Source organism: Oxyura jamaicensis, chromosome 20, assembly GCF_011077185.1.
Source record: "Oxyura jamaicensis isolate SHBP4307 breed ruddy duck chromosome 20, BPBGC_Ojam_1.0, whole genome shotgun sequence".
NCBI classification, from domain to species: domain Eukaryota; kingdom Metazoa; phylum Chordata; class Aves; order Anseriformes; family Anatidae; genus Oxyura; species Oxyura jamaicensis.
Genome location: NC_048912.1, coordinates 4,381,121 through 4,407,821, shown reverse-complemented (window position 1 = coordinate 4,407,821; position 26,701 = coordinate 4,381,121). Strand labels below are relative to the sequence as shown.

At 54.6% G+C, this 26,701-nt stretch overlaps 1 protein-coding gene across 2 annotated transcripts in view; it reads right to left on the bottom strand.

Moving 5' to 3' along the window:
* Window positions 1-219: 219 nt before the first annotated feature.
* The window catches only part of MYH7B (myosin heavy chain 7B), a 27,271-nt gene continuing 789 nt past the window's right edge, over window positions 220-26,701 (bottom strand). Inside the window, exons 2-42 of one of the 2 annotated variants that reach the window (XM_035343740.1) lie at window positions 26,541-26,644; window positions 24,551-24,694; window positions 24,290-24,446; window positions 24,097-24,124; window positions 22,900-22,996; window positions 22,004-22,027; window positions 20,567-20,659; window positions 19,721-19,784; window positions 19,501-19,599; window positions 18,581-18,684; window positions 17,870-18,008; window positions 16,887-17,005; window positions 15,940-16,089; window positions 15,408-15,578; window positions 14,500-14,679; window positions 14,283-14,415; window positions 13,714-13,790; window positions 11,996-12,083; window positions 11,409-11,526; window positions 10,689-10,812; window positions 10,052-10,188; window positions 9,370-9,625; window positions 8,577-8,819; window positions 8,016-8,192; window positions 7,523-7,668; window positions 6,876-6,966; window positions 5,858-6,247; window positions 5,318-5,444; window positions 4,747-4,865; window positions 4,313-4,509; window positions 3,794-4,143; window positions 3,044-3,168; window positions 2,652-2,767; window positions 2,314-2,506; window positions 2,024-2,227; window positions 1,813-1,938; window positions 1,482-1,652; window positions 1,154-1,258; window positions 708-803; window positions 428-565; window positions 220-342 (exon numbers count right to left, since the gene is read on the bottom strand). In XM_035343740.1, coding sequence (XP_035199631.1) covers window positions 334-342; window positions 428-565; window positions 708-803; window positions 1,154-1,258; window positions 1,482-1,652; window positions 1,813-1,938; window positions 2,024-2,227; window positions 2,314-2,506; window positions 2,652-2,767; window positions 3,044-3,168; window positions 3,794-4,143; window positions 4,313-4,509; window positions 4,747-4,865; window positions 5,318-5,444; window positions 5,858-6,247; window positions 6,876-6,966; window positions 7,523-7,668; window positions 8,016-8,192; window positions 8,577-8,819; window positions 9,370-9,625; window positions 10,052-10,188; window positions 10,689-10,812; window positions 11,409-11,526; window positions 11,996-12,083; window positions 13,714-13,790; window positions 14,283-14,415; window positions 14,500-14,679; window positions 15,408-15,578; window positions 15,940-16,089; window positions 16,887-17,005; window positions 17,870-18,008; window positions 18,581-18,684; window positions 19,501-19,599; window positions 19,721-19,784; window positions 20,567-20,659; window positions 22,004-22,027; window positions 22,900-22,996; window positions 24,097-24,124; window positions 24,290-24,446; window positions 24,551-24,694; window positions 26,541-26,644 — 5,729 coding nt within the window. In that variant the 3' untranslated portion in view covers window positions 220-333. Of the gene's footprint in view, window positions 343-427; window positions 566-707; window positions 804-1,153; window positions 1,259-1,481; window positions 1,653-1,812; window positions 1,939-2,023; window positions 2,228-2,313; window positions 2,507-2,651; window positions 2,768-3,043; window positions 3,169-3,793; window positions 4,144-4,312; window positions 4,510-4,746; window positions 4,866-5,317; window positions 5,445-5,857; window positions 6,248-6,875; window positions 6,967-7,522; window positions 7,669-8,015; window positions 8,193-8,576; window positions 8,820-9,369; window positions 9,626-10,051; window positions 10,189-10,688; window positions 10,813-11,408; window positions 11,527-11,995; window positions 12,084-13,713; window positions 13,791-14,282; window positions 14,416-14,499; window positions 14,680-15,407; window positions 15,579-15,939; window positions 16,090-16,886; window positions 17,006-17,869; window positions 18,009-18,580; window positions 18,685-19,500; window positions 19,600-19,720; window positions 19,785-20,032; window positions 20,125-20,566; window positions 20,660-22,003; window positions 22,028-22,899; window positions 22,997-24,096; window positions 24,125-24,289; window positions 24,447-24,550; window positions 24,695-26,540; window positions 26,645-26,701 lie in introns of those variants that run through there. The other variant, XM_035343741.1, reaches the window with a different exon arrangement.

The following is a 26,701-nucleotide window of genomic DNA, read 5'->3' as shown; positions in this document are numbered from 1 at the left end:
TGAGCATGGGCTGACGAGTTTTGATGTGGGGAATGTGGGGGTTTTTCCCACTTTTCCTGAGGCCCAGAGCAAACCAGCACAGTAGAGCAGGGCCTGGGGGGGCCTGTGTCTCTTCTGCGCCTGCCTGGCTGTGAAGCATGTCCCCAGAGACCCCCGCTCAGCCCTCACTGCTTGCTGCAGCAGCCCCGGTACCCATCACAGACACAAAGGAGCCGCTCCTGGCAGAGCTACGTTTATTCACTCAGAGCAAAGCTGGCAGCGGCTGTTGCAGCCCTTGGCCTCCAAGGTGCAGCAGGTGGCTGGGGACAGGCAGGGCAGGCAGCCCGGCTCCTGCTACTCGTGCTGGCGAAAAACAGAAGGGTGTTGGCAGCACTGTGCAGCCGCTCCCCCGGCTGCAGTGGGGGGGGGCTGCAGGGCCAAGCCTTACCTTGGAGGTGATCACCTCCCTGGTGCGGGCGCGCAGCTTGTTGACCTGCGTCTCGGCGATGTCGGCCCGCTCCTCGGCATCATCCAGCTCGTGCTGCACCTTGCGGTACTTCACCAGGTTGGAGTTGGCTTGCTGCTCCTGGGGGCCGTGGACAGGGTGAGGAGTGTGTGGGGTGCAATGCCCACACCAACCCCGGTGCCAGTCCTCCCAGGCAGCCCCCAGGAAGGCCAGCGCTGCCTGGCGCTCCCCCAGGAGTGCTGAGCAGGGGACAAGCACTTACCGCCTCCTCGAACTGGCGCTTGTAGCTCTTGACCTTGCTCTGCAGCTTGTCAATCAGGTCCTGCATCCGTGTCAGGTTCTTCCGATCTTCTTCAGTCTGCAAGTGCCCCCGACCCACTCAGCAGGACCCCGGTGCTGGTGTGAGACCGCTCAGCCCTGCTCAGGCTCCAGCTGCCCCAATAGCAGCAGTCCCAGAGGGTCCAGGGCCCTTTGAAGCCACCAACCCCATGCCATGTGGCCGACCCCCTTGTGCCCCACCCTCAGCCAAGGAGGTGCCACCAAAGGGGACAGAGGGATGCAGAACAGGGGGAGGCTGGAAGAAGCCTGGCCCCTTGCCCTACAGGGCCCGGGTGCTGGGCTGGGGGTTTTGGATAACATTGGGGGCTGAGACGTGGGAGCTGGGCCCAGAGGCCAACAGGGCCGGAGCTGTACCCGGTGCTGCCATACCTGGTAGGTCAGCTCCTTGATCCGCCGCTCGTACTTGCGAATGCCCTTCTGGGCTTCAGCCATCTTCTTCTGCTCCATGTCCAGCTCTCCCTCCAGCTCACGCACCTGCGGGAGGCAGAGGCCAGCTCACGATCTACTCCCCAGGCAGGGGCACCCAGGGCCAGCCCCAGCCAAGGCCACGCCACTTTCCCAGCTGCAGCTGAGGCTGAGCCACCCCAGACTTACAAGTCCATGGGGCCTGCCCCTCATGGCACACCAGGAGGAATGGGGCACATCTGGGGCCCTGCAAAGCCCAGTGTTACCTGAGGGCTGCCCCCCACCTCCTTACCCTGGCCTCCAGCTTCTGGATCTGCTTCTTGCCCCCCTTGAGAGCAATCTGCTCTGCTTCGTCCAGACGCATCTGCAGGTCCTTGATGGTCTGCTCCATGTTCTTCTTCATCCGCTCCAGGTGTGCACTTGTGTCCTGCTCCTTCTTCAGCTCCTCTGCCATCATGGCAGCCTGCAAGGCCAGGGGCACAGACATCACCCTGAGGCCAGGCAGCCCTGCCAGACACAGGGACTCCATGGAGGAGCTCTGAGACCCTCCCCTCTCCCTCCCACCCCTCAGCCCTATGAAGGTGCTGGGCACCCTTGCACCACCATCCCCACCCCGCTCTCACATCCGTGATGGCCTTCTTCGCCTTCTCCTCGGCGTTGCGGCACTCCTGCACGGCGTCCTCCACCTCGCTGCTCAGCTGGGAGATGTCGGCCTCCAGCTTCTTCTTTTGGTTGATCAGCCCGGTGTTCTGCAGGCAGACACAGGCAGTGCCACGAGGACTGGCCGTGCCGGACAGGCTCCTGGCTCTCGGGTGGCGGTGGGCAGCCCCTCACCTGTGAGTGGAGCAGGTTGACCCTCTCGGTGGCCTCCAGCAGCTCCTGCTCCGCCAGCTTCCTGCTCCTCTCGGCCTGCTCCAGCGCCGCCCGCAGCTCCTCCACCTCCGCCAGCAGCAGGTTGTTGCGGCGCTCCAGGGCGGCCGCCTGCTCCTTCAGGTCGTCGTTTTGGCGCTGGGTGTCGTCCAGCTCGATTTGCAGGTCCTGCGGGGCAGCGTGGGGTCAGTGGGGACAGGGGTGGCTCCGAGCTGGTGGCAGCAGCAGGGCCAGCAGCAGCCCCTCCGCCCAACCTTGATCTGAGCCTGCAGCTGGCGGCCCAGTTTCTGGAACTCAGCGGCCTGGCGGTTGGCGTGGCTCAGCTGGATCTCCATCTCGTTCAGGTCTCCCTCCATCTTCTTCCTCAGCCGGACAGCCTCGTTCTTGGCCCGGGCCTCAGCGTCCAGCGTGGCCTGCATGGAGTCCATGGCCCGCTGGTGGTTGCGCCTGCAGGAGGGACGATGTGTCAGCCCCCTCTGTCTGGGGACACCGGGCCCAGCGCAGCTGTGGCCAGACGTGCTTGTCCCATCGTGGGCATGGTGCCAGCTCTGCCCCGCAGCGATGGCCCAGCCTGTCCCCTCTCCACACACACCTCAGGTTCTCAAACTCCTCGTCCTTCTCTGCCAGCTTCCTGTCCACGTCAGCCTTGATCTGGTTCAGCTCCAGCTGGATGCGCAGCGTCTTGCTCTCCTCGTGCTCCAGGGCTCCCTGCAGACAGCAGCAGCTTGGGAAGGGGCCCCTTGGGAAGCTCTCCGGCCACCTCAGCCCCTAGCCCAGAGCTGCAGGGAGCCACCCCGGTGCTTTGCTGAGGTTGCACAGCCCCCATGAGCAGGACCCGGGGTGCACTCTGGCTCTCAGGACTGTCACATCACCAGAGTGGTGCAAGTTGCTGCTCCAGCACCACCCCACTGGCACTGCAGGGTGGGTCAGGGGCTCTCAGGAGCAGCAGGCACCTGTGAGCAGCGGTGGGAAGCACAGACCCACCTCGGCCTCCTCCAGCGCTGCCTGGATATCGCTCTTCTCGCTCTCCAGGGCTTTCTTCAGCTTCTCCAGCTCATGGATGGTTTTGCCACTCATACTGATCTGGTCAGTCAGATCAGCAATTTCCTCTGGCAGGAGCAGAAGGTCAGGATCAAGGTAAGGAAGGTCAGCAGAAGGTAAAGGGGCAAGTCTGTGGGGCCAGCCCGACACAGGATTTCCCTTATCCCCCCACCCAGGCTGGGCCTACATCCCCCCAGCCCCTCCGGGAGCGTCAGGCTGGGTGCTGAGGTTGTGCCTGGGGAATGGGCACCGGCCCCCTTTGCTGGGCTTTGCTGCACTCCCCTGCAGCCAGGGTGAAGGAGAGGGAGAGAAAGGGCATGGGAGAGGTGTGAGGAGCCAAGGAGACCCACTTGTCAATGAGCAACACTCCCAAGGCAGTGACACGCCACAGCCATAGCCACAGCCCTCCTCGAAGCAAAACATAAACCGTTTGGAAACAACAGTCAGATGTCACTGTCCATCTGCCCAGAGCGTCCCCACCATGAGGACAGGACCTGTGCTGGTTTCCCAGAGGGATGCAGTGCCTCACAGCCCAGCCTGAAGGAAATGGGCCACGTGTGGCTTAGCACCAAGGTCAGAGGGACGCCCACCCCACCACACGTCTGTCTAAGAGCTGAGGACATGGGTGCCACAGGCTGCCCATGCCAGCAGGGCCCCAGGGAGCCTGAGGGGAGAGCCTTAGCCTAGCCCTACCCTGCAGGTTTTTGTTCTCCCTCTTGAGGGTTTCCAGGTTGTCCAGAGACTCCTCGTAGGCATTCTTGAGCTTGAAGAGCTCTGTGCTCAGGCTGCGCGATTCCTTCTGTGATGCCTCCAGCTCTGCCTGGGTCTCCTCATACTTCTGCTTCCACTCAGCCAGGATCCTGTCAAAGTTGCGCTGCTTCTTGTCCAGGGCAGCGCAGGCAGAGTTGGCTCGCTCCAGGTCCACCGAGAGGTCCTCAATCTCTGTCTGCAGCCTGTGCTTGGTCTTCTCCAGTGAGGAGCACTTGGCGTGGGCAGCCTCCACCGCCTCCTCCGCTTCCTGCAGCCGGATGGCCAGCTTCTTCCTGCAGCCAGCAGCAAGGGGTGAGCGCTCCCAGCCCAAACGCCAGCCCACCCTGCTGCTCTGAGGAGGGAAGGCCACAGCCTGCTCAAACAGCCTCGGATCTGGGAAAGATCCATCCCTGAATGGAAACTTGTCACCTGTAAGGAACCTACTCCTGGCATGTGACTTACTTGGCTTCCTCCAGCTCCTCCGTCCTCTGGATGGCATCTGTCTCATACTTGGTTCTCCACTGGGCCACCTCTGCATTGGCCTTGGACAGGTTCCTCTGGAGCTCACTCTTGGCCTCCACCTCCTCCTCATACTGCTCCCGCAGCAGGTCGCAGTCGTGGCGGGAGGCTTGCAGGGCATGGGCCAGGGCGTTCTTGCTCTGAGGAAGGGACAGCTCATGAATGGAGCAGCTCCTGGACGTGCTGGGATGCAGGGGTGGGCTGGGGCAGCAGGGGAGGACATTGTTTTCCCAAGGCTAGGGGCTTGTGCATGTACCGTGTGTCCCACCTCATCAGTACCAGAAGCTGGCTTGCTGCCACAGGGGTACACGTGTCCCATCCCCTGACACCTGTGTCACTTGGAGCCACTCAGATCAGCCGTGCCCCAGCAGCCTCACCTTGGTCTCCTCCTCCAGCTGCCTCTTGAGCTCCTCGATGTTCTGTGTGAACGAGGTCTTGCCGCGGCTCAGCTGGTTGATGAACGACTCCTTCTCCTCCAGCAGCCGACTCAGCTCCCCTGGGTTCAGACAGAGCCAAACAGCCATGCTGGGGCTGAGCACCCATGCATGAGCCCACGCACGGCTTGTGGCCTTCAGCTGTGTGGACACCTCCAGCCCCACGTTGTGTCCCCAGTCAGGCAAGCTGGGACCCATGGGCAGAGGCATCCCTCAGCAGCTGAAGACGAAGCAAGACAGCCAGGAGCCCTTCCTTCCAATGCTGGACATCACAGAACGTCCCTCCCAGCACCAGTCAAACCAGCATCACTGCAGAAGTCCCCTCCCTTGCCAAGCCACACGGCACCTGCAAGGCCTGGCCAGAGGCACAGCATGGACACCCCACCCCCTCCCCGCCAGACGGAGCTCCCCATGATATTTGCCCGTGGGAGAGGCAGGACAGCCTGCACAGCTGCACCACGGCTTCCTGACGCGGATGCCCCAGCGCAGGAGCAGCCACACGGCCCCCACCTACCGTTCTCTGTCTGCAGCCTGCCACGCTGCGTGCTCACATCAGTCAGCTGTCGCTGCAGCTCGTCCACTTTGGACTTGGCTTCGCTCAGCTGGTCCTCGTAGGTGCGGCACAGCTTCTCTGCATTGGCCTGCGTGCACCAAGCAAGGCCCACGTGAGACCCAGCTCTGCGAGGGGCTCAGTGACTGCATCCCCCTCGGACCTCGCTGCCCTGCTCAGTAAAACCCACGTGCACACGATGCAGAGAGGAGGAGCCTGGCAGAGCTCTCACGTCTCTGCTAGGCTCAGAGTAGGTCTCTGCAGTCACTCTCACCAGTAGTGTCTTCCCCAAATCCTCCAGACAAGCAAAACATCCTGCAAGCACTGCCACAGTGGCATAGGGACAAGGTATACTCAGTAAGAGGGACGTGGCCATGGCAAAGAGGACAACAGCCCAATGGCATGGCCGTGCAGAACACACTGCAGCAAGCTGCACTGATGCCAGAGTCACAGCTACCTGTTCACAAAGGAGATGGAGCTGCCCTTCACAGAGCTGGAACCCACCTTGTTCTTGGTGAGGTATTCGATGTTGGATGACAGGTCATCCACCTCCATCTTCATCTCACTCTTCTCCTTCTCCAGCTTCTGCTTGACGCGCTGCAGGTTGTCGATCTGCTCGCTCAGCTCTGCCACGCTGTCTGCGTGCTTCTTTCGCAGGGCGGCCGCCGTGGACTCGTGCTGCAGCGTCGCCTCCTCCAGGTCCCTCCGCAGCTTCAGGAATTCTGCTTCCCGCTTCTTGTTCATCTCCAGCTGTGCAGCCGTTGCTCCACCGGCCTCCTCCAGGCGCTCACTCAGCTCCTCCAGCTCCCGTGACACTTCTGCCCGCTGCTTCTCCACCTTGGCTCTAGCAGCACGCTCAGCCTCCAGCTCCTCCTCCAGCTCCTCAATGCGGGCCTGGCAGAGACAGGATGAGGCAGATGCTCCAAGCACCAGCTGAAGTTCCAGCATCTTTGCTCCCCACAACGGAGCAAGGCATCTCCTCTGATGCTGGGGAGCAGCAAGGCACTGGCCTAGAGCAAATGCTTGGGCTGCTTTGGGATTCTCAGAGGCCGGTGTGCCCAGTGCTCCCTGGTAGCCTACTTCACTGAGCTTCTGCTCTCCTCTGTACCCTGCCATCAGCGTCCAGGCTGATATTAGCTTACCATCACTGGGAAGCCTCCATGCAAACAGCCTGAATCTGAGCATCTGCCTCTGCTAGAAGGAAGCCCAACATACTAGATTTGGTCTGGAGAGCTTGGGGACTGTGTTTATTATCTTAGTCTGGATAAAGAGCTACACCCCAGAATCCGTTCCTCATGCTGGTGCTAGTGCTCAACTCATGAGTTCATTCTTTAATCTTTCTGTCCACCACGTTTAGACTGAGGGCTTTCCTTCAACTAACATTGCCAGCTTTTTTCATAGTCCCACTGCTGAAGAGATGTCCCCCTGCTCAGAGGGGAACCAGCCTGTGCAGATTCCCCCCACACATTCTGTCTGATGAGAATTCAGGACTCCTGGGCTGTGAGAACACTTCCCACCATACCTGGAGCTCCTTGATCTTCTTCTGCAGCTGGGCCTCAATCACTTGCTGATCTTCAATCCTCGAATTCAGTTGACTCATTTCAAAGTCTTTCCTGCACGGAAAGAAGGCAGAGCCTCTGGTCAGACAAGCACTGTACTGCCAAGACTCTCCGGGTCCTGAAGCCAGGGGAACATTGTTCCTTGCACTGTGACACCCAGATCCAGAGTCAAAACAAACTAACCCAAACAGGAAAGTGACTGCAGGGGTGAAGAGCAGTGCATGGACTGCTCTGAAGGAGGCTTGGAGCAGCCATACTGGCAGACAGCCTGGCTCTGAGGTTTCCCTGTGATGTCCCTTGGTACTGTTCTACAGTTCCCCAGCTAGAACTGGACATGAGGTCGCAGCTCTGCATTAGGATCCTGCCAGACAAGCTTGCACAGAGGGAGCGCTATAGCACCATGTTCTGTTTGTCTGTGCAGCTAAGTTCCTCAGGAGAGCAACTCCCACGCCATCTCTGCATAGTGCCCTGAAAAACTAAGCCCATTGGCTTGGCCTGCTCAAAGCAACATCCCAGCACGCCCTGCAGAGAGCACGTGTCCACTTGGTTTAGAAGCAGGCACTGGCCTGGCAGAGTAAGAACACAGCCCCAGTACATGTCACTCACTCACTTTTTGAGTTTCTCCTCCAGCTGCTGTTTGTCATTCTCCAGATCCATTATAGACTCCTGTGTCAACTTCAGGTCTCCTTCAAGCTTCCTCTTAGCTCTTTCCAGGTCCATGCGGATTTTCTTTTCTTGTTCCAGAGAGCTTTCCAGCTGGAGAATGAAGGGAGACAGGCTAGGGAGGGAAAGGACCCCTGGTAGCCACTGACCTGCCCCTTGCCCATTGCTGTGGGAACTTCACCCAGCCCTGAGAGTCACAGCTGTTTCTCAGTTAGACCCCAGTTCCATTCCCTCAGCCCAGGACTGCTCTCCATGGGGTCCTCTGGACCACCTCGTGGTTCAGGGGAAGTTTGTCAATGGGGTTATTTATCACCTGGCCATATTCAACAGGGATCTAATGATCACACTTTCCAGACCCCACTCAGAGGCAGCCTTTGTGCTCTCCTGGAGATGTGTGACTCAAACCTTTCCTACTTCACTGTCACTGGCCCATGACTCACATCATCCACTTGCTGTTCCAGCTTGACTTTGGCTTTGGTCAGTGTGTTGACCTTGTCTTCCTCAGCCTGCAGGTCATCCAGGGCCTGCTGATGGGCCTCCTGCAGTGCCTTCTTCTCTTTGGTCAGCTTGGCGATGATCTCATCCAGGGCAGCCATCTCTTCAATCAGGTTTTTAACCTAGATCAATGAGGTCAAAAATTGAGTGCATCTTCTCTGAGACAAGTGATGCAAAGCTAGTACAGCAGCCTGGCCCATGAAAGGCAGGAGTTCATGTTCAGCAGCAGCTCGGCACCTCAGCAGCAGCCAGCTCCTCTCCACTTGGCCAGGCTCCTGCCAAAACCCCAGGTCATTTGCCAGTGCACAGAACCGTTTGCTCATTCCACTCCCATGCAATAAGGCAGGACACTGGAGGGTTTTGCCCTCTCCCACGCCTTTTTGCCCTCTGCCCAGCCTCACCTCCCTCACACCAGCAGCCTCGTCCCCAGGGATACTCTTTTGTGCCCCCACAAGCACTGAGGCCCCTTGGCAATGAGGCTGTTCTCTACAGAAAGGGCTACTGACCTTGTTCTCTGTGGCATGCTTCTCCTTCTCCACCTTGGCCAGTGTGATCTCTAGATCATCAATGTCTTTCTTGAGCTCTGCACACTCATCCTCCAGCTTGCGCTTCTTGGCTGTGAGGTCTGAGTTCATCTCCTCCTCATCCTCCAGACGCTCCGTAAGCTCCTTCACCTTGGCCTCCAGCTGGATCTTGGACTTGATCAGCAGGTCGCAGCGCTCCTCTGCATCTGCCAGGTTGTCTTGCTCCTAAGACAGGCAAAGGAGAGCAAGTGCTCACCCACCGCCCCAAGAGCATACTGGCAAGATAACCACACTGTCCTGGCTAAGGGTCAAGCTCTCCTTGTGGAAGGGACAGAGCAAACTAGAGGTTCTCAGGTGTATCAGAAGGAGATCCGTGCAGGACTGTGGGACAACAACACTGACTGGGGTGAAGAGCTAATGGCAACCACATCTTTCCAGAAGCAGGAAACACTGGGCTGACACTTTGTGACACAGAAATGCCACCAATTAGCCACAACTGAGAGAGCAAACATTCCCATCCCTCCCACCTCCATGTGAGATCATCCCTTCCAGAGCCAGGGGACCATTAATTCCCACAGCAGCCCTAAGACAGCAAGTCTGTGATGTAGCTTCAGCTTTCCACTGAGACCAACACGGCACTTCAAACAGACTGTGGCAATGAGTGGGCCTCAGAACTGCAAGAGGCTGAAGGAGAGATCTGGTGCTCTCTGCTCCTTCGTCCACCCACGGACCCTGCAGTGTCTGTATGCTGCGAGGCACACGGTGAGGCACTCACTGCTTGCAGCTGCAGAGCCAGGTCGTTCTTCTCCTGGATCATGGAGACCTGCTTCTCTTCCAGCTCCTTCCTCTTAGCCTCTGACTTCTCCAGAGCCTCCTTCAGCTTCTGGAACTCCTCCTTGAGGTTGGACATTTCCTTCTCAGTCTGAGCTGACTTGAGTAAAGGCTTGATCTTGAAAAACAGCTTCATCCAGGACCAGTTCTTAACAGCATTGAAGGCCCGGATGTTCCACTGGATAGTGTAGAGGGCTTCTCTGCAGGGATACAAGCACAGCATTGTCATGGGTGTAGATTCCCATCCTCACTGCAGCAGAGACCTAGCCTTTGCAGGATTTTGGAGGTGGCTCTGTTCCCCACCAGCAGGACAAATGGCAGAGAGTTGCATAAATGGCACACTGTCAGCACACTGTAGCGGCCTCGGTGGGATGAGTGGTGTGGCCTGGCTGCCAGTTCTGTTCCATCTGCATCCCACTGAATCCTTCCAGTGGAAACCAACTCTCCTCAGCCCAGTTACAGTGACTCCTCCTGTCGGGCCTATGCCGGACCCTGCGTGTCTGCCTCCATCCTTTCCATTCCCACTGACTGCCAGCCACAGGCAAGACCCACAAACCAAACCCACTGAAACACAGAGGGAACAAGAAGAGGTGCTCACAAAGCTCTGTCCTCCCCAAAAACTCTACCTCCTGCTGATGATCTTCTGATACTCAATGCGCATGAGGTGCCCACGGATCCTGGCCTGCAGCATGGTCAGGATCTTGGCCAGACGCTCATCTCGCATCTCTTCCAGCAAGCCCAGCAAACCGGCCTTGAAAAACACCTGCAGGCAAGGGCATGAGAACAGAGTCAGTGGCACAGAGGACAGAGAGCTTGGGTGACGTGACCTGTCAGACAGGCCTATAAAACATGACCCAAAGCAGGGATATACAGAGCAGAAGGAATATGCCCTGCATGGGCAGGCACCCACGCTCTGTACTGGTTGAAGATTCACCCACACGGGACACAGAAACAGCTGGGCACCAGATCTCCTGGCCCTGTGCCCTTCCCCTCATGTCGCCCAGCAGGGACTAGCCACTGTGTTGGATGATACAAGCTCAGGCAGCAGTGACCTTCTGCTCAGACCTGTTTCTGTCCAGCCTGCTTCTCCCCCTGCCCTCCTCAGTCCCTTCAGGGGCTACACTCAGCCCACAGAGCATCCAGAGCTTCAGCAGAGCTGTGGCCAGGCAGAGAGCAGGCTGGGCAGTGACAGCAAGCTGGGGTTGCAGAGAGACAGGAGCCACAAGGTCTCCCTCTCGAGGACTAGCAGTTGCCTGACCTCACCTTGGTGTGACCAAACTTGTACTGGGAGTGATCCAGCTCCAGGGAGCTCAGCAGTTTCTCTGTGGCCTTCCTGCTGTCCACGAACTTGTCATCTGGAATGGCTGCTGGGTTCAGGATACGGTAGCTGCAGGCACAAAGCAGAGGGACTGCATGCAAGAGTACCCCAGCACAGAGCTGATGGCTCTGTCACTGTCCCTGTACCCAGCCCATGCCAGTTCCCCTGGAAGCTGTCACTGCAGCATGTGCTGGAGCTCCAGGTGAAGCATGGGCTTTACTGCAGAGCAGACCCCAGGGATCCCAGCCAGAACTTAGTCCCTGTGCCCAAGGGGGGGCTGTGCAGGAGGAGGTCGCTGGCTTCACCTTGCCTGGGCCAGACCCGGCCCAGGCAGGGTGGATGGGGTCAGTCTGGGGAATGATAAGGATCCCAAGTGCAAAGGGAAATCAGAACCAGGATCAGAGGTCCTCAGCCTTGCCACCATCCACCTGCATCAGCCCTGCATTCAGCATCTTAAATATCAGCAACCCTGCTGTCTCATCAGGCCTCAAACTACCCCTGACTGGCACCCCAGAGCCAACAGCAGAGCTGTCCTGAGCTGCGCACACCCTGTGGTGGCGGCTCACAGCAGCCCTGCACAAGCTGAGGGGCAGGTCAGAGCCACGGCAGCCTGCTTCCCCCCAGAACACGTGCTGGCAGCTGGCGAGGGGAGAGGAGGCACTTACCGCTGCTTGAAGTCTGCGTAGAGGATCCTGTTGGGGAATCCCTTGCGGCAGATGCGGATACCTTCGAGGACACCATTACACCGCAGCTGGTGCAGCACCAGGAAGGCATCCATGGCTCCTAGTGGGGAGAGCAGGGATGGAGCAGATGCTCAGCCCAAGCAGATGGGGAAGTGCCGCTGCAGCAAGGGTCTGAACTCTGCAAACTGCCTCTGGTTTTGAGCAGGGGTGTTAACCTGTCTTGCAAGCCTATGATGAGCACCAGGGCTGCGGCCTAGGCCCCACGGGACAGAAGTTGGTCTGAAAGATTTATCTGTGCCTGGTGCCAGACAAGCGCAAGGCAGCCCAACTGCCAGCACACAGCCCAGCTGGGAGCCTGGCAGAACTCTTGTTCCCCAGTAGAAGAGACTGGCAAGAGGCACGGTGGTTTCCACACAGAGATAGGGCCAGGGCTCAGCAGCAGCAGAACTGCTGCAAGGAAAGACTTGGGGAGCTGGAGAGTGCAAGAGCTGGGAAGGATTCCCTGCCAGCTGCTGTGCAGGGATGTCACCCGAGGGACCTGCCAGGGCGCTCTCTTGTCCCATGCATACCTGGGGTCTTTGTCTCATTGGGGATGATGCAGCGCACAAAATGGGGCTGAGTGGAGCGCAGGTTGGTCATCAGCTTGTTAAGATTCTCCTGTAGGGCAGACATGGGGGATGAGGCATGAGGCAATGTCTCTGCTCCTACATCACTTCTTTCCATCACCTTCCCCCCATGGGCAGGAAAGAGCAGACCCTGTGAGCCCCTTACCACTGCTCATGGGAGAGGAGGGATTTCCTTCGCTGCTCTCAGTGCTGTTCTGCTACCTGGACATCCCCTGCCCTACAGCAGCACCACTTCTGCCAAGGAGGGGGCAACAGCAGTGAGAAATGGGCTGGCAGCCGTGCCGATAGGCACCTGCTGGTTTTGCTGTGTCAAAGAGGAGCCAGATGCTTTGCGAGTATTTTTAAGTAAAATTTGGCTAAAGGGAAGAGCCAGGAACACAGGACTGAGCACAGTTCTGGCATACACCTCTGCTGGTGTCCACCACCCCTCCCTTCAGCACCCTGCAAGTCCAATGCTGGCATCTACACTCCCTGCAGCCCACATCTCATTGTGTTTTCCCTGTACTGCACAGTGCTGCCCATGCCCTCTGGCCATGACAGGGCCCTGCCAAGCCAGCTTTGTCCCACGTTTGGCTCATGGGGGTTGCTCTGTGAACATCTGCTTCAAGGCCTGCGTGCCCTGAAGTCCTGGCTGGACTGTGGGATTGGGTCTCTGGGGTTAGAGCCCTGCAGAGCACCATCATGGTCCCTGAATCCTGGGATGACTCCTGGCTCTACCTTTTCTTGTGGAAAAGATATCTGCATCTCTGGTCTTTCCAGGCAGCTTTTCCCTCCTCAGAGGCTCAGCCTGTCCAGGACCAGCTCTGGAAAGCCCCAGTGTGGGGCAACTTCTAACCACAGACACCTTCCCCAAGGTCTGTGACTTGTCCAGAAGGAAGAAAATCACATGCTTCCCTGGACAGGGCTGGGTCAGGGACCTTGCCCTCAGGAAACTCCTTGGCTACCAGAGCTGTCAGTGGACCTCACAGAAATGCTGCTCTCTTTGAACCATAAGGTTGTCGCAGCAGGACACAACTTTGGGCTCACAGACACCCCTGAGCTGTTTTTCAGTTGCTTAAGCTCAGGGGTGGACAAATAACTCCTGTTTTGAGCATGGGATGAGGGGTGTGTGCTATCCTGAGCTGTCACATAGTTCTCCCTGAACAGGAGAACAGCGAGCCGCCTGCTCAGAGACCTGTAAGATGCTCCTCCATTTTCTTCTGCCCAAAGGCTGGCCTTCCCGCCGACAAGAATGAGGAGAGAAGTAGCACAGACTTAAAGTGATGTTCATGTAATACATTATCTAAACATCACTACAAGTCTTAACTGCCGCTCTCTCAAAGGTGAAGGAGCTGCCGGGCAGCACAGGCATCACGCGGGCAGAAGCAGCACCAGCCCCAGCTCAAAGGGAGCCGTCGCTCTCCCAGCCTGGAGCCTCGTGTCCTTCCCTAGCAGCATGGGGACAGGGCCTCTGCCAGGATCAGAGCCAACCTTTGCCAGGGGCAAAAAGATATTCAGGAGCTTTTGCCTAGCCAAGACAACTCTCTGGAGGCTTTGGGGTTCTTCAAGGCCCAGGAGCTGGTGTGTAAGATACCCTGGAGTCTTGGAAGGGAAGTGGGGTTGATACTGGGGTGCTCTGAACATGCTTCCCTCATGGGCTTGGATGAGGGCCTGGCTCTTACCTTGTGTAGCTGGGACACTGTTTGGAAGGAAGCTGCCTTCTTACGTTTCTCCTTGGTCCCTGGCTTGTGAGGTTCCTCTGTAGGGTTGAGATACTGATTAATTACATGACAAAACATGCAATTAATGACAAATAATTACATGTCAGCTTGCTTTGGAGGACTCAGGAGCACCACAAGCAAACCCGCAATGAAAACGTCAGTGAAATGCCCACAGCCCCTGCTCTCTGTAAAGTGGAGATGGTATCAGCACACTGTGGAGCAAAGCCTTAAACTGCCAAAAACTGCTCCCACAGCTCCCAGCTCTGGGTGACGGGACTGCCCTTCACACATCCCATGTTGTCTCTGGCAGGGCCACCAGGACAGCACTGCACAGGCTCAGCTTGGTCTTGCCCACCCACCTAAAGCCCCTAAGCCAGCACTGCTTATCCAGAGCTGATGCGGGTCTTCCCTTTGCCCAGGCTGCTAGGTGCAGGAATGCTGCGCCCACAGCTGGGTGTGTGCGTGATAAGGCTTTGCTGTAAACAGAGGGAGGGAGGAACAGCTAGGAGGAGGATGAAGTTGTTCCTCACCTGAAGTGGAGCCCACATAGTTCTCGTAAAGGGAGGCCAGGAGCTTGTTTTGGGATTTTTGAAAGACGGACACCACTGTCTCATTCAGGGGGTCCTTGTTTTTGTCCAGCCACCCAATGATGTTATAGGGCACCTATCAGCAAATGAGAGAGGCAAAGGTAAGCACCGCTGTGCAGGAGGAGTGCGAGTGCTGCAGAAGTGCTGACAAGGGACGTACCACACCAGCATAGTGCACCAGCTCAAAGTGGGCCTCGTATTTCCTCTTTTTATCCGGACGGGGCTTCTGGAAGTTGGGTGATTTCCCAATGTGGTTGTCGTAGAGCTTAGCTTTGAACGACATGTCAGAGGCTTTTGGGAACATGCACTCCTCTTCGAGGATGGACAGGATTCCCAGTGGCTGCAGGGAAAAGGTGGTATACAGAGGTCTGAGTTCAGTGTTGCCAGGTGCCATCCCAGAACGGGGGATTCTTTGTGCTCCTGGGCAAGGTGAGGCAAGGTCTCACCCGGGAGGTCCTGTCCTCGTTCAGACAAATAGTGCAGGACATCTACCATGGGGCAAGCTCTCACTGCTCCTCTTGTGTATCTCAGGCTGTATGGTCTGCTGCTGTTTTCCAGCCAGTCAGAGTGGGACTGGCCAGGCCTGCAAGATGTGGGTCTTGCCCAGGTCCATTCTATTGTAGGGGAGGCCCTCTCCTGTACCCTGGCAGGTGTGCCCCTTTCCAAAAAAAAGACGGTTTTCCTCCATGAAAAGTTTCCAAGATTTAATACAAGCTGCTCTGAATCAGTAAACACCCCAATGAGAAGCAATGAGGGTGGGGAAAAGGGGGCAGAGATCACTGTTCTCTAGAGGAAAAGGCCCCACCAGGTGAGTAGGCCCCACCAGGCTCACCAGTGAGTAGGAACGGAATTTCCATGATTTTACAAAGCCAAAATTTGTCTCAAAAAGGGTCTAATGAGCTGCAGGTTCAGAGTTATAACTGCAGGGAAAACCACGTTGTGCACTTGCTACTGACTGGGGGAGGGACTTGCTTCATTTTTGGTAGCAGAGCACCTCTCACTGTTTTAGTCTTTGCAAACAAGCTGCCTACCACAAATACCAATTTTGTGGCCTGGCTCATGCTTTACCTTCTCAATCAGGTCGATGCAAGCCTGCAGGTCCAGGCCAAAGTCAATGAAGACCCATTCAATGCCTTCCTTCTTGTATTCTTCTTGTTCCAGAACAAACATGTGGTGGTTGAAGAATTGCTGCAACTTCTCGTTGGTGAAGTTGATACACAGCTGCTCAAAGCTGTTGAACTGCAAGAACAAAACCAACCTGCTTCAGCAGGAGCTCCAGAGGTGAATGGAGTCATTGTTCTGCTTTGTCTGGGTGTGAAGAGCAATCTCTGCTAGGATCAGCTGGATTGCTACATGAACAAGTAGCCAGGAGCTCACTGGAGATGGGCCCACAGCAATGTTAGAACAGTAGTAGTGAGCTACTTGTTTATTCTAGACAAATGAATTCATGCAAGAGCTCTTTTTTTTTTTTTTTTTTTTTTTTTTTTTTTTTTTAATCAAGGCCAAGAGTTTCCTGTAGGAGATAGAGCTGTCAGACACTAGGGGACCTAGCTGTCTCATTACAACATTCCCCTGACTGCAGAGGGCCTACAGAACTCACATCAAAGATCTCGAAGCCTGCAATGTCCAGTACTCCAATGAAGAACTGTCTGGCCAGCTTGGTGTCTAGGGTCTTGTTGATCCGAGTCACCAACCACTTGAACATACGATCGTAGGTGGCTTTAGCCAGGGCTCCCACAGCATAGACAACCTGCCGAAGCAAATAGAGATGAGGTCACAAGCACTCATGTTTCTCCCTGCTTTTGTAGGGAATAGGCTGCAGAAAATAACTCTTCTTAGTAAGCAGAGGGGACAGACTGACAGATCTAGGGAGTTCGCGGATACCGTACGTGCTCAGAGATTAGCTTTCACATGCTCACCAGCATGTTTTTGCACCCCTGGCCTGCTGAGCACTGAGACAGCCTCCAAGGTCTTGGGATACAGACTCAGTCCCAAGTGATACCATCAGAAGCCCTGTGCATGGCTGGAGACTACACCTCACTGACTTTGGATAGGACTCCAGTCCATAAGGTCCTCTTAAATTTTACTTGGGGATCAGCTTGGACCACCTGTGCCAGGTCTAGATTCCTAACTGTGATGTGGCCGACAGGATGCATTTTTGCTGCATTTGAGTTTCCCACAAGATCAGTGATTTAGATGAGATTTCTACTGTCCAGAGCTGAACTCTTTATGGGATTGGGACTGACTCTGAAGCAGATCCATAGAATTTGGATTTCTTCTGGCTGTGATCCAGCCCACATTGCAAAGACACTGAACTGAAACTCCAGCCCTGGTTAACACCCAAAATTATCTGCCAGCCCTGCCACCTGGCTACTAAAAGCCAGTAACTGTAGACACATTTTGTTATGCCACTCTAGAGTCTCTTCCCAAACCCAAGAGAGTGAAGTGAAGCACGATGCACCCTGTACAGAAAACATTACACAATGGACCTGACCACAGAGGAGACACATACCGGTGAGCAGGGAGCCTGTGTCCTGGCACACCCACCTGTTCCACATTCTGACCTTTGGTCACGTATTCATTGCCCACTTTCACACGAGGATGGAGCAACCCCTTGATGAGGTCAGCTGAGCTGATTCCCATGAGGTAGGCAGCTTTGTCAGCACCTGAAAAACAATTAGAAGGCATGAGGAAGCCAGCCAGTAAGCCATAAAAATATATATATATTACCAGCTCTTCTGCTGATCAACACTAACTATACCATTTTATCCACTTGCTTCATAATCTGCTCCAGTCTCTGTAGTGTGATTTCATACTTTGGGTATCATATTTTACTTTTAAAGTCTGGACCTCCTGCCTGAGAAGTTAGAGTTTGTTGGAGATAGCCTTAACAGACCTGCTGCCCCCACTATGGTTTCCAGTCTTCTCGATCTGGGAATCTCTATGCATTTTCCAGTGAGAGCTTGGATTCCCATGTGGAAAATTTCAACTGATCAGATGAAAAGTGGTTTTCTCACTTATCTTTCATAGACTCTTTATAGTAGATTGTAGCAAGAAAAACAGCTCTGTAGGGAAATAATTTCTACTAGATCACAATCTTCTTTAATTACGAGGTAGCAGCAGAACCCTGTGTTCACAATCCTGGTGAGCAAGGGCATGAGAACACTGAACAAGGTAAAGTACTGGCAGGTTTCTCGATATCTGTCCAGCAAATAATCACAGCTCTGTGATGGGCTGTGGCTGAGACAGGTCTGATGCAAATGAGAACACCTACTTTTTGCAAGAGTCCATCCCCAAAAATGTCTGCTTATAGACAAGCCCCTCTGTGTACCCAAAGTAGGTCCAAAGACCTACCGCTGAGGATCTGACTGCTAGGGATCGTGATCACGGACCTTCACAGACCAGACCAGGGGTGTTATCACAGTCTGATCTCAGAGAGTTTTGCATGTCAAGGCCAAACTGGGTGAATCTGGTATCATTGAGAAATAATAATAATAATAATAATAATAATAATAATAATAAAAACTTACTTTCAGTGCCGTCAGCCTCTGCCTGCTCTTCCCGCTGCTTTTGCTTGAACTTCATGTTGCCAAAGTGCATGATGGCGCCCACTATTTTATAGGAGCCGTATTTCTCATCATTGCTGAAGCCCAAGATATCCATGGCATGCTGAGGAGAGACAAAGCAGCATAAACAGGACAAAGTCATGGATCTGAGATGAGGTTGGCACACCTAATGCCTCCTAAGGTGCTCTCCCTATCCTGAGTCTTTACTGGCTGAGTGGGGTGGGATGCTCTAGTTGGTGGGTGCTTAGCTGAGCAATCCTGCTCCACATGATTTCGAATGTGAGTTCAACTCTCCCAAGATCCATTTGAAAACCAAAAGACTAGCCTAGCATCCACAACTAGGAGGTTTTCTGAGTTGAGGTCTAGGGACCGTATTACTCATTTTCTCATGGGAGCCCTGTGAAGTGTTTATGCGTTACAGGCTCTTCTTACTGCAAAGACTTCCTGTTCCTTCTGTGCATGGAAGAGGTTGTTCTCAGGGGATCAGTCACCCTGCCATCTCTTGTAGGCTCACAGCACATGCAGAGCAACTGCCAGTGAACCAGAGGGAGCTCATAGCTAATTAAGAGAAGGACAGAGAAAAGCCAGGACATGCCCTTATGAGCATGGTTGTGAGGCCGTGCCCTCCCTAAGGCCCCCACTTCTGGTTCTGTGGCATGAAGGAAGAGCACGTACATCTGTTGCCATGAGTTCCTCGCCATCATCCAGGTTGTCCACAGTTGTTACGCCCTGAGAGCAGAAGTGGTAGTCGTAGGGGTTGAGGGAGAGCAGCAGCATATCTGTAAGGGGGGAGACATGCAGGGGGTGAGGCCAGACAGACAGAGATGAAGCTGGGTAAAAGAGGGGTAACACTGGATGTAGATGAAGAGGTAAGGCTGCAGTGGCCTCAACTAGATGGCACCAACCAGTGGGACAATCTCTGCAAGCCCAGGCAGGCCCTCATATGGGTCAATCCCTCCTGCTTGCTATCTTGGGAGATGGCTTGGGTGTAGACTGATTTAGAAGAGGCCATCCATGCCCTTGTGACCACCAGATAAGATTACTGCTCAGCACAGCTCTCCAGAACTACCTAATAAGGTATCGTACTGGAGCCAGCAGCAGGCTCAAGAGCCTGCAGCCAAAAGGCTGACCACCCCAGGGCATCGTGCCAGCCATCCTTCTGCAGTGGGCAAAGGTTTCCTGTGCACTCTGTGCAACCTGGCACCTGGAGGGCAGGGCTGCCCAGAGCACAAGAGTGGCCCCAGGGCAAATTCACGGTCAGCTGAGACTGTCCTGGGGAACACATTTAGGATATGTCTGCCCTGCTCCCAGACAGTTGCAGAAAGGGCTTTAATTTTCAGACTGAAGTGACTGGTTTCTCAGTCTGTGAAGATAAAGGAGGCCAGACTAGACAACATCTTGAAATCCCTTCTACCCTGAATTATCCAACAATTCTACAGCCCTGCACAGCCATCAAAGCATTTGAGGACCATACCTGCATGGTAAGCTGGGTTTGCTCAGCTCTGTGGAGAGCAGGACCCTGACAACAGAGCTCTTTCTGGCTCTTTTCAAGCTGCCACACTGTAAAGGCTATGCTGCAGCTTTGGCTGCTTTACCTTGCAGCTCTGGTTTCTTCCCAGAGAGGATCTGGTAGTAGATGTGGTAGCTTCGCTCTTTGGGTTGCTGGAAAATCACTCTTGATTTTTCCAGAAGATCTAGAAGCAAATAGGGCAGAGGGGTTAAAGGACGGCTTGCTTTTCCCTGGAGCTGACCCAGCATCAGCAGAAATAGTGAGAAAGAAATCCCTCCCCGCTGCAGCTGGCACGTGTTACTCACAGATGTCGATGTCTGCAGAGGCCAGCTTCCCTGAGGGGCCAAAATGGATGCGGATGAACTTGCCCTGAAAATGTTTACAAGGAGGTAAGCACTGGGCTTGGCTACACAGGCACGATTCCAGGCAGCTCCTAGAAACCTCAGATAGCTACAGGACACTGGTAATTCCCCACTTCTTCAGTTTCTGCTGATGCCAGGCAAATTACTGTGCTCAGTGAGGGATAGGGTGGTGAGGTTCTCTTGTTTGTAATGTGCTGAGGGTCAGTCAGTATTGCTTAGGTCTTTAAACACTGGGTAGGCAGAAATTCCACTCACAGCAGATAAATCCCTGTCCTCAAGCCTGTTCCTCCTGCAGGGCAGTATGACACTGATCTGTCCACAGTCTCCTGTTCATCGTGTGCTGGGCAACCTCAGCCCCTGAGCCCCTCCTTTCCTCCTAAGGCACACAAATAGCCATCAATGCCACCTGTGGTCAATGAGCTCCACATCCCAGTGCAGACCCAGTCTGGGCTTAGCAAAAGGGCTGATACTGCTTGGAAGTGGCATGCCTGTCTGCCCCAGCTCCAGCACTCCAAGCTGTGCTTTCTGGCCCCTCAGCTTTGGTCTTGTAAGGGACTTGACTGCAGCCCCAGGCTGTGACACGGGCAATTCACACTGACCACCACACCACCCGCTACGCTGACTTAGCCAGCAGAAGCCTGGCCCTAGCAGTCCAACCCCACTAGAGGAAGAGCTAGGTGTCTGCTCTGCAGCTAGATACTCTCCTGAACAAAAGCACAAATACCGCAGATGATGCATTCAGTTACATAAATGCTGCACATCAGCACTCTGTCTTCCTACGACACTTACAAAACGCGAGGAGTTGTCATTTCTTATGGTTTTGGCATTGCCAAAAGCTTCCATAGCTGGGTTAGCCTCAATGATTTGATCTTCGAGGGTTCCCTGGAAAACAAAACCAAAGGATATGTCAGCTCCCGCCCAGCTGGAGGGGATCTGTCACCAATGTTGCAGGGAAAGGGAGCATGAGGCTCCTTGTCCCGTCTGCATGCTATGCTCATTAACTGTCTTAAGAGCCTGCTGTTTCTGGGGCCTTTCCTCTTCTCATGAGGGGATGCAGCTGGATTTAGGGGCAGAAGAGATGGATTTTGCAGCAAAGTTCTCTCCAAGATTCTCCTTGCCTAAACTTGCCTCTCTGCACAAGGTCCTTAGCCCCTTTCCTAGGCTGCTGCAATATGCAAACCAAGAGCAAGCACACATTGCCACCACAGCAGTCTGAAGCATTTCAGGCTCTTTGCCAGGCATTTCCTCTTCCACCAAACCAAATCTTGGAGATTTCCAATCACAGCAAATTGCAAATAAAGAGATGCAGAAAAGAAGCTTGACTCCCTGTGCTAACAAAATGCACAGCAGGGCCACAGGGGGACACATTGCAGGTCCCAGCTGGCATCATCTTCTGAACTCTCTGGAGCTCTTTGGAGAAAATCCCAAGATTTATCTCCCCATAACCTTGTTTTTCTATTCATGTTTCATACACATAGTTCAAAGAGACAGAGACAGTCATCACCTAACATAGACAAAGCAGGAAAAGAATTAGAAGACAGAGGGAAACTCCTGCCAAATCACAGGAAGGACAGTGGGGTCTGACAACAGCAGCGGAGTGTCGTAGCATAGACACCTGCAGGATTTGTCAGGAGAGAGCCTTTCAGTGCCCGCTCCCTGACACCAAGACAGCTCACCCTGCCTTCCTGCTGGGGGCAAAACACCAGCTCTGGGCTTCCAAGGCTGGGGCCACAACTGGTCCCCACCTCTGCAGCTCCAGGCATGTAAAGGGCAAAAGAGACAGGGAGCTATTGTGAATCACGGCTTTACTGGCAAACTCTATCTTGTCTCTTGGATATCCTTTGATCTATTGTATTTAAATTTAATCTCATCAAAAATTGCCTGCGAGATGCCAGGGGGGCTGCCCCATGGGCCGCCCCAGAACCACAGGCTCAGTCCTCCAACTAGCTGGCTCTTAGTAATAGCTTTCCTGAGTGGCCTGAGCCTCACGTATTAACAAGCATCCCCCACCCAACAGGGCATGAACGCAGCTGGCCACGTGCATCAGCTAAAGCCACCCCTCAGTGTTGGATGGAGAAGCTGGGGGCCAAGGGCACTGAACTGCGCTGCTGAAATGGCTGAGCCAGGACTGCTGCCCCACATCGGCATTCCCTGTTGTCCTGCTGTAGCTCTGGTGCAGCTGAACTTTGCCCTCAGCGTTAAAGATTAAGAGTCCATAACACTTACCCCAGTTTTAGTGGCAAGAGTTGCCTAGAGAAAAGAAAGAAAATTGTCTTTAGAATCTGGAAAAGCCAAGCAAGAACCACAAGAAGCATGGTCAGAAAAGCAGGACACGGCCATTTAGTGTCAAAAACCGTCCAAGAAAAAATGGGAGGATTAAATTTTTTAAGAGATGCCAAAAAGTTGTTAAATAGATTAGCTCAAGAAAATGAAGAAATGCATCAAAAAGCAAGAACAGTTAAATCCAAACCCAAAGAAGAGTAAAGAAAATAATGCTGAAGTATGGCTTGTCTGATACCTAACGCAGCCAGTTTGCTTCTGTAAAGGAAGCCTCAACGTGTCAAGAAGAAATAAGCAATTGCAAGAGCAGCTCAAAAATAACCAGCACCAAAGAAATGCAAGAATCAAAACAAAAGCAAGAAAAGCACAAGGTAGAAAAGGGTCAAGATGAACAAAAGAGAAAAGTAAAAAGGAGAAAAGGACGAAAAGCAAGGCTTAAAAGAGACAAGGTAGGTAATGGCAGCTTTACTCCATTTCTTTAATGGTCCTTAAGAAGATCTGTGTGGTGTGGAAGAAGGAAGAGAAGATGAAGAGGACATCTAACGCACCTCTTCCAGGCTGCTCAGTCTGAGCAGCCACTTAAAAAAAACATCCATTCCCCCTTGAGCAAGATTGTTTCAAGCCTTGCTTGTTCAAAAGTCAGGGAAAAGCCAAGCCCTGGGTGCGTCAGACCAAAACACGCTTCCAAATGCAAAAAGTTGGGGGAAGAAAAAAAAATAAAAAGAAAGAGGGAAGGGAGAAAAACGAGGAAAAAGAAAAGAAAAGAAAAAAAAAAAAAAAAAAAAAAAGAAGAAGAAGAAAGGAAGAAAACAGCAAGAATTTCTTTCAAAAGAGGGTCTTACTAATTTCTTGCCCGGTGTGTCGCCCAAGGCTGCGACAATGGCAAAGTACTGAATGACCCGCTTGGTGTTTACAGTCTTACCAGCACCAGATTCTCCGCTTAGAGTAACAGAAATACACAGATCAAGGACATGAGGCAAAGAACAGGCAAAAACACTTCAAACAGAGACCCTGCCAACCTGCCGGGGCTGCCCAGCCACCCCACACATCATGCTAGGTAGGAGAAGCAGAGTACCAGGGAGAGACGGGGCTATCAACTTGCCATCCTGGGCAGCAGTTTTCGAGGCGAGGGCGAACGTGCTGTCCTTCGGACCCCCGCAGAGGCAAGCAAAACCCTGCTCCATGTCCTCCAGAGCAAACCCACCGCCAACCTGGGCTTTGCCTGCCTCTGCTGCGGGGCCGCACGCAGCCAGCTGTCAGGGGGTGCCAGCAGACACCGAGGCGGTGCCGAGCGTTGTCTGGCGGGCACACAGCCCTCACCCCGGGGCTTCAGCTGTCCCGGATCAGCGCGGGGCCGTGTGCTGGCTGGTTTCAGCACGCCCCGCTTTGTTGGGGGATATTGGAGACAGCCAGGGTGCTGCGGCGGGGCTGATCTTGCCCGGGCTGTGCCCACGCCGGGGCTGATGAGCATAGGGCCTGGCTGGCTTGCTGGCTGCACAGGCCCGGTGAGCTCATCCCTATAGATAGCCGCTCCCCTATTGTAATCCCAGATGACAAAGAGCGGGGGGAGCTGGGGAGCGCAGTGCCGCAGGACCAGAGCCAAGCATCTCTCCTCAGCCCCTGCGTTACCTAATTAGGCTATGGCCGAGGCTAAAAATGTCCGTGGCTCCTGGCAGCGGCCGGGGGTCCTTTAGAGTCCTTTATATAGCCCTTATCTATATGTCACTTGAAATTAACCTGGCCTACATCCTCCCACATCGCCCGCCGCCCCTCCGCCTGCCGATGCTGCCATCTCCCTCCAGCCTCAGTCTCCATCTCTGCCCGCCATGGTCCAGGGATGGGCGGACGGGGAGCCCGGTGGCAGCTGTTGGGGTGCGGGGCAGCCTGGCACTGTCACCTGGCGTGGGACGGGCTGACAGCTGCCGGGGGGGGGGGGTGAGGTGCCGGGGGCCCTGCTGAGGCAGGGGGTGCTGCTCCTGAGGGCAGCTGGATGGCGGCCGGGGGCGAGACGGGGGCGGGAGGCTCAGGGAGAGACTTACGTGATGAGCATGGACTGGTTCTCTCGGTCTGCAAGGGAAGGAGCAGGCAGTCAGTGGGGATGCCCGAAGGTTTTGCCCACTCCACCATTTTCACCCCCCAGGCTGGCGGCAGTGCCCCCCTCGTGCCTCAGCCTCCCCCCAGCCCCACAGCCGCCGCCTCAGCGCTCGCCGTGGTGTCCGGCCGGGCCCTTACTGCGCAGCATGTCATTGTAGGCATTGTCGGCGATGGAGTAGATGTGAGGGGGAGCCTCGGAGCGCCGCTTCCCCTTGTAGGCTGCCACCACGGGAGCGGTGTAGACGGGCAGCCACTTGTAGGGGTTGATGGTGACGCAGAAGAGCCCCGAGTAGGTCTGCGGGCAGGAAGGGGGCGGCTGAGGTGCAGGGGAGCCCCAGCACCCATTCCCCTCATGGCGGGGCAAGGGTGGCGGGGTCCCCCCGGGCGGCAGTGGCTTACGTAGATCATCCAGTGGGAGTAGCGGCGCTTGAGGTTGTAGAGCACGGAGGCCTCATTGAGGTGTGTCAGCATGGCCATGTCCTCAATCATGTCAAACTTGGGGGGGTTCATGGGCTGCACCTCGTCCTCCTTCACCACCAGCGTCTGGCAGAGCAGGGATGGGGGCGTTGGGCCTGGCTCCAGGACCCTCTCCCCCAGACCAACAGGCTGCCCTCCATTTTGGGGTGGCAGGGTGGTGGGGCCCCAGGCTGGGAGGAGCAGCCCCAAACCTGTTCCTCCCCAGGGACACAGCTGAGAAGGGCTCCAAGCCTGGGGGCACCAAGATGCCACCCCCCAACCTCCAACCCTTCATTGTCCCAGCTCCCCTGTGCAGACTTTCCCCTGCAGGCGCCACCTCCTTCTGCCCTCCCAGGGGTGCCACCAGGATGGCCACACACGGGACAGGGGAAATGGCACTGCACTGGCCCCGTGAGGTGCTCAGCACCCCTCAGCCCACCAGAGGGGTCTCTGGTTGTTTGGGCAAACAGCTGAAATGAAACCCCACCACTTCTAGCTGGGTCTATTTAATCCCGTAAATCCAAGCCCTGGGAAACTATCGCTTTACAATCTGGATGGAAGGAGCTGGATTTAGCAAACGGGCTTGTTAATGCATATGAAACAAAATCTTTCCGAGAGATCTTTTTAAAGGTATTGAGTATGTGATGTTAAAAGGTGTTAGGTGTTAAAAGCCAGAAAGTGAATAGAAGAACAAGGGTGGGGTTTCTCTCTTGAAACTGTTTCTGTTGGAAGCCTGGATCCAGTGGCAGCAGGTATAGCTTGAGATTTTGCGAATCCATGACAAATTTAAGAAAAATAGTTTCAAGAGGGAACAGCAAAAAGGGTTTGGAAACTTTTTTGTTTGCATAATCTGAAGATCTCGAACCAGAGCATTTTAAACAGCACAATAAACCTTTCAAATTGACACCCTCCTCCACAGTAAATTATCTTTCATGGAGGGAAAAATGTTTTCTTTTTTTTCCCCCAATTTCAGACCAAAATCTTTTTAAAACCTTTAAACTTTTCATAGGCAATTGCGTACACTTAAATTGGGCAGACATGAGCACCTCTCAGTGTCATTAAGACTAGACAAGAAATAAAAACATCTACGTCTATCATTTACTGCCAGGCCAGCACCTTGTTCTTTTCCCCATTTTACACCAGTGCAAGTCTCTGCACAGCAGCAACGCTGCACGGGCATGCAACTCCCATAGCCGAGAAGGGAATATTAATTAAGCCCATTTGTGGCTATTCATAATGGATGTTATCTTGAGAAATACCAGCTGATGGCTGCCTGTTTTGCCTTCCTCCCACTGCTGCGGAGCTGTAGCTGCATCGCCTCAGCCTGCCAGCCTCAGCCCTGCTCCCCATGGCAGCGGTGGGAACAGCCACTGGGCTGCGGGAGGGAGCACAGGGCTCAGAATCAGGCCCTCAGTGCCCAACACTACACTAGCATTTGGCAAAGAACAGATCTTCAGTCATGTTCACGCAGCGAGTGGCACGGTGATGGCCCCTGCACAGCTGTTCTTTGCCTGTTCCCCCAACAGCACCGCTGTCTCCGCTGCAAATTCAGGCTAAAACAAGCAGGACTTGGCTCCTTACCTCTGGTTTCAACCCTCGAGGTTAGCAAAGCAACAGTTCAGCAGCACAAGGGGCTGTGCTGGAGTCGGCCCGCTGTCCCGTCCACCCATCTCGCCTGGTAAAGTGGGTTTGAAAGCAGCCCCTCGGCGGGGGGATGCTGAACGGTTGGCATGCTCAGAAAGTCATTGGCCTACGTGTGCCGACACACTGCGGTGTGACAAACAGCACGGCCAGCCCTCAGGGGACAACTGACTGCTGAGCGTGGATGGGCTCTCAGGGAGAGCTTGGCTACGTCCAGACGTGATCTTGTCACGCGTATCCCCCCTCTGCACACACTTGCTGGCTCTCGGAAAAGGAAAGGTATTTTGCTTACTTGCTTATCTTTGGTTTCCACAGTGACTTTGCCACCGGAGCTTTCTTTGATTTCCACTTCAACGTAAGCTTCTTTCTCATCTGGGATCCAAGCACGCTTCTTTCCTAGAGGGGCGGAAAGGAAAGGAAAGGAAAGGAAAGGAAAGGAAAGGAAAGGAAAGG